The sequence below is a fragment of the Taurulus bubalis genome (genome assembly GCF_910589615.1).
Source record: "Taurulus bubalis genome assembly, chromosome: 10".
In the NCBI taxonomy this organism is placed as follows: Eukaryota; Metazoa; Chordata; class Actinopteri; order Perciformes; family Cottidae; genus Taurulus; species Taurulus bubalis.
In genome coordinates this window covers 4317729-4329753 of record NC_136598.1, presented here as the reverse complement: position 1 = coordinate 4329753, position 12025 = coordinate 4317729, and the positions used below count along the sequence as shown (strand labels likewise).

Sequence of the window (12025 nt, the reverse complement as noted above, 5' to 3'; positions counted from 1 at the left end):
ATCTGGAATCTTAAACGGTGTAGATTTTGCGTTTTAACGGCCCCAAATTGCCAGAACATGTTGAGTTTGGCTCAGCGAGCGTCCTGCTACATTTCTTTTGGCTCGCTGTGGACCAGACGAGGCTGCAACCCGTCAAGCTCACATAGTAATCACAGCTACTCTAATTGGATAAATGTTCCTAAACTAATCAGGTCTTCGCATTAGGCGGTTGAAACATTTAGGGGCTGACAGCTTAAGTGAGTTGCATGAGAGCGAACGAAAAACAGAACCAGATAAAGTGGAGCAGTTTGTTTAGATAGGAGGGGAAACAAAACAAACAGATTGTACCAGGAAGACAGAACTATCTGGACAGTCTCTACTTTCTGCTCCCACCTCCTCCGTTACATAACTCCACACTGACAGGAGGCTCATTTCCCTTCCTGCGCTCTTTCACAGAAGTGGTTTTCCTCTTTTCTCTAGCATCTGTGTTTTACATCCTTCTATAATGAGTCTGAGGCTCATCGTTGTTCTGGCGGTGCTAACTGGGGCAACTGGAAGCCCCAGTATGACGATCAGGCCTGGAGCTGACCCTGTGGACATGACGGCCCATCCCAACAGCGTACCAGAGGCCGTGGAGGAAACCGAGATCCACGGACAGGTGAGAAGTGCCAATCTGGTTTGCGATCGTCTTTTTTGGGGTGTTTTGTAGCTGATCAAGCGCATTGCTAATATGAAATATCCATAAATTGCCGCACAGAATGCTGAACAAGAATCAGGTGTTTGTTGTTGAGACAAATGATTTGCACAGAACTACACTTTTTAAAAGACGGGTATATATCTTTGTTGCAGTCATTATTGCATCATGACCATTCTGTACATAGTACAAAAGCCATTATTAGCTCAAGTCAAAACACTTAGCTTTTCCTCATTAACAAGACCAAATGGTGCGAACAATTAAAGTAATAAATATGTTTTTCACAGGGATCATACATAAGGGAGAAAAATTGCTCAAACTACAAAACAAGTTTTTCATGGCTCCACGAATTAAAGCCTTATTGTCGCGTCACAGATGATGATGGACAGAAATGTGGGCGATGATGGAGGACGGTGGTCCAAGTCCAGGAGCATACATTTGGGTCGATCTGACAGTTTTCAGCTCTTCCACTGTTTCTTCTTCGCAGGCAGCTGTCCTGTTGCCTCCAAGTATTTGTTGATGAGCTCCTCTTGTGAGGCTGGCAGGCAGGGCTGGTATCTGCTGTACTCCATGGTGTACTCCCCTTTTCCCTGAATAAACAAGAGATAGAGGATGTTAGCTTTTGAAATTATAATGTATTATGGCAGTAGTTTTGAATTTTAAAACTCCTCTGTAGTGATTGGAAGAAATTGTGCCAACAACAATTAGAGAATACTGCAAATTCCTGGACTTTTATTACTTTGTCTCTAAGAAAACTAAATGTGATTGTAAACAGGGTTAGTGTAATATTATTACAGGAGTTTACCTCGCATTTGTTTGTATTAGACCACCTGATCTGGACTGTAATGGACTAAACATATGGAGGTTTAACTTACTTCAGTACTAGAGCGTAGTTCTGTGGCGTAACCAAACATATCGTTTAGTGGAACCTGTTGGGAGAAACCGGCTAGAGTTAGTCAAATACAAATAATAGTGAAGGATGACAGGACAAATGCTGCAAGACTGCAGATAGGAATATGTGAATAATTTACAAGCTGGACTCACATCCGCGTACAGAGTGAAGTATCCCTCCGCTCCGTCCTGTCCTGAGATGACACCGTGCCGCCGGTTCACACCAGCAATGACTGTCCCCTGAAACTCCTGCGGCGCTACGATTTCCACAGACATGATTGGCTCCAGGATGGCCGTGTTGGCTTTTTCCATAGCTAAGGAGAGCGCATGGAAAGCAGTGTTAACGTATGCCGACAACAACAGACGGGAATGAAACCGGAGGTCAGACCTAACACAACTCTCACCTTGTTTTAGAGCGCCCTCTCCTGCACGGATGAAGGAGATCTCATTGGAGTCCACCATGTGATTCGCTCCATCTTCCAGGAGGAACCGGACTCCTGAGATCTTGTGCCCGCTCAGGGGTCCCTTTTCACAGGCCTCCCTGAAGCCCTGCGGCATGATGGGAATAAACACGCATTGACAGAAAAATTTAGTGTATGGCTTCTACTTAGTGTTAAAGTACATCCTATTATTTCTAAGCTATTTCACATCCATATAGCTGTGCGCTCCCTGTGACACATTGAAGTTAGGAAGACTAACCTTTTCAACAGCTGGTACAAACTGCTTTGGGATGTTGGTTCCGACAGTCTGGTCTTCAAACTCCAGCTTGGTGTGATGCTCTGGCTCAAGAGGCTCCAGGACACCGATAACTTTACCGAACTGCCCAGAGCCGCCGCTCTGCTTCTTGTGAGTGAAGTCAAACCTGCAGAGAATGGGGCAAAACATCCACATTTTAAAGCAGCGTGACACTGTGGAGGCATCTGTCAACCAGAGTCCGCTCTGTTTAAGACTCTCGATACAATTCTATTGCATCAAATTTGATGAGCTGACATTTAAATTGCCTGTTATGTAAAGCTGATTCAAGAGGAAGGAAATGTCGGAAAAGAGCTCTGTCTCTTTAAAAAGGGGCAGTCCTCCCTCGCTTCTGGTGGAAGAGGAAGTGGGAAGCAGCGGACAGATAAGTTTCACCTGCCAAAGTAACAGGCAGGGCGTTGCAGCATTTCAGTCCCAGGCAAGATCAGACTCCTTTTATTTAATTCATTTTTCAGCTGTACACCACTTCACCCTGTACTTTTTCTTAGATGTCTACTTCTTTGTTTTACTTTGCACTCATTGGCTGTTCTCCTTGTGTTTGAATCTGGACACAAACCAACCCAAAACACTTCACCCTGCTGACACCTGAGGGTCAAAGTCCTTCAGGGGTTGGAGGCCCAACCCTGCTTATTAAAGCAGCTTCGCTTTGAAGTCTTTCCATGATTCCCTCTCTCACTGTACTTTTCTTTTTCTCTGGAATAACAGCAGGAAGTACCAGTGGAAGAGGAGGCTGAAGAGGACGTGATGGCGACTGGAGAGCTGAAACCCAATCACTACCCGGCTCAGAGGGCAGCCAAAGTGGTGCAACACTACCTCAACACCCGCTACGGCTCGCCAGTCAGGCTGTTTGGACTGCACAACGTCAACAGTGGAAACGCAGAGGTCAGCTGAACTTCAACTTCATAGTTTATTTTACTGTGATTTTTTCTAAATTCTATCAACTGTGGTTATTTATGACTTGTCTTTTAGGATGTGGCAGACTCTGGAAGAAAGTATCAGCTGGAGATCTCAGTGCAGGAGATCATCAGCAATGTAAGATATGATTATTTATTGCACAGTGGGATCTACACATGGGTTAGATACATGCACGAGTCCTTCAGTCCAGAGTGGAAGCATTAACATATTGGGTAGTTTCCACAAATTGGCCTTTGGCGACTGGAGAGCCAAAGGCCCATTTGTGATTTTGGGCGATACAAAATAAATTGAATTGAATAGATTTGGTTTAAATTTCGAAATTTGTTAGATTAATTGGGGTTTTTCAGTTACACTGTACTCATAATGAACAGGAAATAAACGGCTGAATTAGTCAGTTGATGTACAGTTAATAAAAAGTACCATAAAATAGAACAAACAGAAAATATCTAATCATAAATTCTGTTCCTGACTCAATGAAGACCTTCGACCACCCTGCTCTGCCAGATTTACTTAAGTGCTAACTTGGTTTGTCTGTGAAAAAAAAAAAAAAAAAATCTAAATTCACTGCTCAAATAGGGAAATACAATCCGTTTAACTGGCTGCATGTACTGGCATTCACAATGTGCTGATGGAAAGATATGTTAAGCAGATCTTTTAAAGTAAATACTCTCTGGCTTCACAGTGGGCAGGTTTGACAAGATTTAACGAAACAGCAGATGAACGGAGGCAGTGTGCTGCAACCTTGACTCACTTGCTCCAAACACTTGGACTACGCCTTTGCTCTGTATACTCCACTTTTCTCCTAACAAACCTGTTTTTTCTCTATTTGCTTCTCTTTAATCCATCATCTTTAAAAAAAAAAAGACGACAGAGAAATGCTCTGCAGAGGTTTTGTTTCCGAGAGGAGAAGAGCAGCGCTCGCCAACGGTCCAGGCCTCGTGTGAGGAGCTCCTTAAAGTCAACACCACGGCTCAGGAGGAGGCCTTGTTCCAAAAGTACAAAATGAACCAAAGCCTGCTATCGGCACAAAATCTACCTGGTATGTACAAGAAAAGGAAGTCTGCATACTATTCCTCGAAGTTGACACACAAAGTCACATATTGCACAACATCTGCAGTCTGAAATTGTGGCATTTTGGGGATTTCAACATTTAGTATTCATGTTTTTATGCGTGTTCCTCTTAACAGCAACACAATACAAAAGGGCTGACCTTGTGAACCCTGATTGTGTAATATCCTGTTCAGGATGAGCTCACACAGTGTGTTTACATGACAAGTAAATATGTGTCACAATGAAGCATCACTCACACATGCAAACTAACTCCCTGACGTTGTGACCAACAGACAGCTACGGCCACATTGCACCTGACAACAAGCCTCTCTGGCACCTCGGCATTGTGGCCTCCAGCTTCGTCATGCTGAAGGAATCCACTGAAAACACTCTGTACAACATGGCCCAGGTAGCCAACATCACGCAGCTGGTAGGTTTGTTGTATCCGCCGTTGTGTCTGCTTATTAATCTTCGGTTGCCAAGTAGAGATAGATAATAAAAATGTCTATTAACTGTTTTCTGTCAGACCTCCTTCCAGCACTAAAGGCAGTTTTTGCACTAAAAGCAGACCAAACATTGTGCCATGATGGGAAAGAATGCTTCACACACCAAAGATGAGTCTATGTTTGGGACTCTGTTTCTATCGTTTGGCTGTTTTCTTCCCTCGTCTTCTGCAGGCGACTGAGAACGAACAGCTGAAGTTTGATTGTCACATTTTGCTGCATGAGATGGTGTCCCAGGTAACCACTTGTTATCCAAAACGGTTATAATATACTTAAATGATAAAATCAACAATTACTTTCATAATCCCGAATCTCAGAATAAATTGATAAGCAGCTCATACTTTCAGTACTAGGCAGTAGTTTTAATACTTGATGTATTGTGTTGATCCAACAATTTGTTATTTTGGCAGGAAATCATTCATTGGAAGCTGCAGTTCACCTGGTCTCCTCCAGAGGGAGTTAAAGTGCTCCAGATGGACCAGCTGCCACACTGCCACCATCATGAACAGCCTCCAAAAGCAAACTGACATCTGCTGCTGCTGACATCATCACAACGCTACAACAAAAACATTGTGATGCTCCCATCTTGTATTCAAATATTGGAGAATAAATGCTGCATGTAAAAAAAAACATCAAATAATGATGATATCCTTATATTGTGCTACGTTTGTAGTACTTTTGGTATTGTATTTTAGTCAAAATAAACTGTTTGTACAGTTTTTTGTGTGCGACTGTGTGCGTGACAGGAGAGCAGGACTTACTGTACAGGGCTGGTGATCGTCTCTCTGAAAGCTACTTTGGGCTTTCCCATCACACAGGGACAGTTGTATTCCCTCTCCATCCTCTGAAACAACAAATCCAAACAAAAATAAACCAACAGACACAGCTCAGATATGTCAGCTTTAAGGGGACAATTCATTCAAACATGAGGATAGAGATGACTTTCTGAACATTTGGAGATCTCACTCCAAAAACACTGAAGCGCAGTAGCATTTAGTTTGTGGAGCAGCAATGTCTATCATTGAATCATCCACAGACAACCTATGTTCATCTCCATAGAGAGACAATGGAGAGAAGAGTCATCAAAAGTGTCATCTTTGCAAAAAGTATCTATTATTAGTTACTTTTTAGTTATCCGACAGCTCCAAATCTCCACAAATCTAAACTAATATAATAAAAAAAAGCACCACCAGTAAGAGAAACAATAGGGGTTAGAATGCGTCTCATTTATCGCAGGTAGTCTTGGATCAAACATGCGGAACATCCTCAGGTACCTGTGAGTAGATTTCAAGATGCAGCTCTCCCATTCCCGAGATGATGGTTTCTTTGCTCTCAGTGTCAAAATGCACTCTAAAAGTTGGGTCTTCCCTGGTGAACCGGTTAATACCTTTGGAGAATTTATCCATGTCATTCTGGTTAGAAGCAGGAGACCAGAGTTAATAGATGCAATTCAAACTCTAGAAACAGTATGTATGGGTAATTAAAGTATATATATTTTTTGGTACCTTGTTGGTTGGCTTTATTGACATGGAAATGACAGGTTCTGGGATGTGAATTGACTCCTGTGGGACAAATTGATAAATAATGAGCATATCTTGAAATAAAGAAGGAAAAAAGGAAAGCTTTCTAAGAAGTGACTCACCATGGAGAGGTTAGCGCTGGTCCTGGATGTAAAAGTGTCTCCGCTGGCACAGTCGATCCCAAACAGAGCACAAATATCTCCTGCATAAACCTCATCCACATCCTGAAAATAGCACGGACGGAAAGGACATGATAGGAAATAAACACAGGAGATGTTACTTTTAAGGACCGATTCTATCCTGACATCCGGACTGAATAGTAAACCGTTTCAAGTCTTGTTTTCTTGCGAGAAAGATGGAAATACTTTGGTGTCACAGGGGATGTGGTCGTTATCTACACACTTGACTGGTGCCAAAAGAGGAACCTAACCATTTTGACTGGTCATGGGCCTCTTCTGTTTAAACAGCAAACCACAAATGGAAAACTGTGATCTCTGACATGCTGCTGACGCCAACTTGTTCTCACCTCCATCTGGCCAGCGTGGAGACGCACAAGTCTCTGAACTCTGACTTTCTTGCTTGTGCGTGTGTTGTAGATGTACTCGCCCTTCTTCAGACAGCCCTGGTACACCCGCACATACGTCAGCTGACCAAACCGCCCCGCCTGATAATGAACGACACCACAGGAAACAACAAAGCATGACAGATTAAGAGATTCGTCTGAAAGAACGTTTCAAAAATAAAAGATAAAGAGTAGTATTTTACCTCCAGTTTGAAGGCCAGACCAACATACGGCTTTACAGAGTCTCTTGTTGGGTCCATTTGAATCTTTGATGTTTCGCTGACAACGCTAATGATGAGAAAAACCCACCGACATTAATGCACAAAAATTCTCATGAAGGATATTATGAATAGAACCTGGTGCATACTCACTCGTCATTGAGGATAGCATAGTTTTTGACTTCTGTGGGGTTTGGCAGGAAATCCAGGACAGCGTCCAGTAGAGGCTGGACGCCCTTGTTCTTCAACGCGGTGCCAACCAACACCGGCGAGAAGAGACGCTGCACTGTGGCCCTGCGGATTGCAGCCTGGAGACAGTAAAGCAACACAATTCTTTATTCACACAGCGTTCATGTCAAAGATGCCTTATATATATATATATATATATATATATATATATATATATATATATATATATATATATATATATATATATTCGGTTCTATGTTTTCTTGAAAACAAAAACATTGTAGGCCTTGTTATACTTTTCTAAAAAACACTCAGATTTCACACACGTGCTCTCTCTCCTTTAAAAAGAGACAAACCTTGAGGTCGTCATTGGTGGGAATCTTTTCCTCCAGGAACATCTCTCCCAACATTTCATCAGCGTTAGCCACACACTCCACCAGCTCCTGCCTCCGGTCTGCAGCCTCCACACGGAAATCTACCGGGATCTCATCGTAGCGGATCGTTTGACTGCAGGGAGGAGTAAACCGTTTGACTCATATTGTTCAGGAACTGAATCTCAGAAATTGTGAAACAGGGATAGAAATTAACCTCTGTAATCTGAAAGATGCTGATTTTAAGGACTTTTTTTATCCCGGCTGCCTGTCAGTCTTATAATTCTACTGAAGCCAAGCTGTCGTCAATCAGTCTCATATGTGGTGAAGACTATTCTGGCAGCTTAACTACTCTATAACATAAACAGATCTGTCCATGTTCAAGCTACCACAAGAGCAATCCCTCACCCAAAAGGTCCATCGAAATAAATGCTCCGCTCCTCGACAAGGTCGATGATGCCGCGTACGTTCCCCTCCAGGCCGATGGGGATGCTCACAAAGGCTGCGTTGTGGTTCAGCTTGGTTCTGCGGAAGGTAAAGAAAAAGTCTGAAGTGAGAAGAGAAACACGAGAATGGAAAACCTCAGCAGATTTCAACATTGTTTGTGGAATGATGATTTCCTGAGAGCTTAAAAAAGAGGCATGGAGCTTCAGCTTGCGAGTACCATAAAAACGCCTCTACAGCGAGTCTCCCTTCTAATTTGTGTTGCATCCAAGTCTATGTTTCGATTATTTAAAACTATTAACTTAGCAAAAATCCAGGAAAGGCATACTCGCTGGATGTAGAGGTTACATTTGAACAAAATATCATGCAAATAGAGCTGGGAGATATATTAATTTCAATCTGTATTGTGATCCGATCTTTACAAAACCTCTGACTGTCTGCTGAGTGAATAAAATAGCAAAGATACAGCATCTATCAGTGTGGCAAACATACGCACATAACCAGTGATTAGACAATATTGTTTTAATGAATAAATATCATCTATGAGAGGCATCAAGAAAATATTTTGTGATGGTTCTAATGTGGGATGCATGCATGCATTCACTGCGAGTGTGTAACTTACCTCATCTGTTGCAGGGCTCGGCTGGGGTTGGCGCCCATGCGGTCCAGCTTGTTGATGAAGGTGAGGAAGGGGACGTTGTAGCGCTTCATCTGTCGGTTCACTGTCAGGGTCTGACACTGGACGCCACCCACCGCACACAGGACCAGCACGGCTCCGTCCAGCACCCGCAGCGCTCGCTCCACTTCGATGGTAAAGTCTACGTGACCTGAAGCAACAACATGGACGGCGAGGTTTAGAATAAAAAAAAAGAAGACTTGAAACATGGACAAAGATACTTTTGACTTGTGAGGTACAATCCTGGAGCTGGTAAAGATTCATCATTTTGGACACGGGGCCGAGTCACGCTGACACGGTGGCTAGAAGCTGCACAGTCCAGATGAAGGAATGACATCACTTAAACCAACATAGTACGAGCTGTCTGTCTCCAGGTAAGCACAACAACCGTTATCACAAGCACAAAGGAACCAATTATATCTACTTCTATTATTGCATTTAAGTAACTTTTTCTGTTCTTTTACCTTTCAAATCTTCTGAATACATAACCATAAGTCAGACACAACAAAGCTTTGAAGATTAAACTTTTCTTTCTTGCATCCGACATTAAATGTTACATGATTTGACTTGATTTGATTTGGCTTAGGATTTAAAACTAGACAATTGTACCAGTTTGCATTACAAACGTTGGGCATTTGGTTGAAGGATAATTCCCAGGCAGATATGGGCTCATCAAAAGACATTATCAAGTTGCATCAATGTCTGTTCCAATGCTTTTGGAGCTTGACGCCTACAAGGGTCTAAGCAAGGTATCTCAGCCTCTGCTGCTCTGTTTTGACCACACAAGTGTTTAACTGTTCCTCACAAGTCCCCAAACTTTAATGAAGACCAATACTAAACCATTGGTTTAGCCTGTTAAGGAAAGTCCCTTAATATTACCACTTTGTATATAATCATATAAGTAAACGTGTGTCCCCAGGAGACCCAAATCTAATACAACTTGTAATACCTGGTGTGTCAATGATGTTGATGTTGTGATCCTTCCACACGGTGTATGTCGCAGCGGACTGGATGGTGATGCCTCTCTGCCTCTCCAGCTCCATAGAGTCCATGGTGGCTCCAACCCCGTCCTTCCCCTTCACCTGCACACCGCAGAGGACAAAAACAGTCCATAAATGCAAACTGTGCATCTCACCTGACAACCAGCACGGGACGTCCCCGGCGCTCACCTCGTGAATTTGTGCTATTTTGCCGGTGTAAAAGAGGACCCGCTCGGTCAGGGTGGTCTTCCCCGAGTCGATGTGAGCTGAGATCCCGATGTTGCGGATCCTCTCGTTGGGAAAGACACCAGAAGCGCATGTCCGACAGCTGTTGATGAGCACCTACAGAGACGAGCCAGAGCAAGATGCATATTCAACTGTCTGTTTACCGTTTGTGAAATGCAATGGGCCGTTTGGCTGAGTTTGGTGGAGTCTTGATGTCAAATCGGTTCAACAGCAGACCGGTTGCCCAATGTTACCTTTTTAAGAGTGACGCTTCCTGGCGCCAAAAGATGCGTTTTCGACAAACACAACCCTGCTTTTAATAGTCTCATTTTGACAAATGTCTGGTCGAGAACAGGGTGGTCGTATTCCTCCTTCTTTACGCAACCACTCCGACAACCCGGTGAAAGTCACGCCGGGGCCCTGTTGGTTGTGAAACGCTACTTCCGCCTCTACGGAGACTCAGATGGGACAAAAGTGCCAATGTTTGCGTTGCATTGGAAAATACTTTTAAAAGAAGCAAAGCAGCCACCATGAAAATACGTGTGTGTGTGTGTGTGTGTGTGTGTGAGAGAGAGAGAGAGAGAGAGAGATAGAGAGTCATGAGGGTTGTATTTGTTCAGTTTGATTATAAATGTCACAGCACAAACTCCTTCTTTCTTTCTTTTATTTCCAGTCTATGGTTGAACAATCATAGCACGTGTGTCCAAAATTATCAACATTAAATAAATAAAGACTACGTTATAAAATAAATGGAGCTGCTGCTGTTTTGACAAGCGTTTCCTCTTTTACTTCAACCAAATGCTGATACTACATTACACGCGCACGCACGCACACACACACACACACACACACACACACACACGCGCGCGCGCGCGCTCTCTGCTAGCTGAGCAAACAAGCCGCAGACACATCCCCTTCAAATCCTGCTGTAACGTTATAAACCTGCACATCTCCGTCAGCCTTTAACAGGTTCACACCAGAGGAGGAACTCGGATCAGTCTGGTGAGTTTCGGCTGATATGTTTCCATGTGTAATGTGATTTTAGATTTCTTCAAAAGCACAGCATATTGTTTTATCACAACAATCTTGTTTATCTTCTGCCAGTTTAAAGTCAGCTTTCGGAAGTCATGACGCTATATTGTTGTGTCTCTGTATATACAGAGACACAACATAGACTGAAAACAAAAAAGATTATAACATGTTGTTGGTGTAAATGTATTTTGAGTTACAGTATGTGTCTCTGTATATACTGTATATATATATATATATATATATATATATATATATATATATATATATATATATATATATATATATTTGAAATCCCTAAATATAAACATTTAAGAACAATTTCTTCAAAAAGTGAAGTTTTCTTACAACACATCTCTTAGTGATTACCCCATAAAAAATACTTATGCATTGGCCTAGTGGCCATTTTATTTGAAAGAAAAGGTGTTTTCCACCGTGCCTGAGATTACACAAATATATATGACTGTCTCTGCGAAAGTATGTATTGGATTCGACTGTCAGGTAGATAATTTTTTTATAGTTTAATGTTTATCAAGGTGGGGGTAGGTTAGTTATTCCTCCCGATGTGAGTCAATATGTATTTTGATTACACAAGAATGCACACAAACCTGTGTGTGTGTGTGTGTGTGTGTGTGTGTGTGTGTGTGTGTGTGTGTGTGTGTGTGTGTGTGTGAGTGTGTGGTACACTATGAGTTATTCTTTCCTTTGTTATCCTTCCTGTCTGGTTTCCTTTGTGTGAGCGTACAGCAGGGTGACTGCAGCGCAGTCACAGGAAAGGACAGTGCATAACACTCAGCAGATCACTGCACCTCATGTTGAGTTATTTCAGTTTTTCCAGGATGCTGTACTGTCACTTGTAAAGTGACACAATGTGTCTTTTAATAGGAGGCAAAGTCTACAAGCTTGTGTTGAATATTGATGTGAAAACCGATGTTTGTGAATAGCTATGGTTGAATTAATATACTGCATATAGATTGCATAATTCACCAAGAAGTTTTCCATTTAACCAACTATAATTTACTATCA

General features: G+C 42.5%; 2 protein-coding genes across 2 annotated transcripts; one reads left to right on the top strand and one right to left on the bottom strand.

The window, feature by feature from the left end:
* Positions 1-484: 484 nt before the first annotated feature.
* Positions 485-5396, top strand: lxn (latexin; the record flags this gene model as incomplete). The annotated part of the gene is made up of 7 exons (XM_079225483.1): positions 485-637; positions 3023-3199; positions 3287-3349; positions 4097-4271; positions 4576-4712; positions 4960-5022; positions 5196-5396. 7 exons carry the CDS (start codon positions 485-487, stop codon positions 5310-5312), a joined length of 885 nt encoding a protein of 294 aa, XP_079081609.1. The 3' UTR covers positions 5313-5396.
* gfm1 (G elongation factor, mitochondrial 1) lies at positions 745-10299 on the bottom strand (the record flags this gene model as incomplete). Its single annotated transcript, XM_079225482.1, has 18 exons — positions 745-1263; positions 1549-1602; positions 1718-1878; positions 1969-2113; positions 2264-2426; positions 5547-5629; positions 6060-6197; positions 6291-6347; positions 6428-6529; positions 6832-6969; positions 7071-7155; positions 7239-7393; positions 7631-7781; positions 8054-8170; positions 8712-8916; positions 9715-9847; positions 9935-10087; positions 10225-10299. The coding sequence occupies 18 exons, from the start codon at positions 10297-10299 to the stop codon at positions 1132-1134; spliced, it is 2247 nt and encodes a 748-aa protein (XP_079081608.1). The 3' UTR covers positions 745-1131.
* Positions 10300-12025: the final 1726 nt, after the last annotated feature.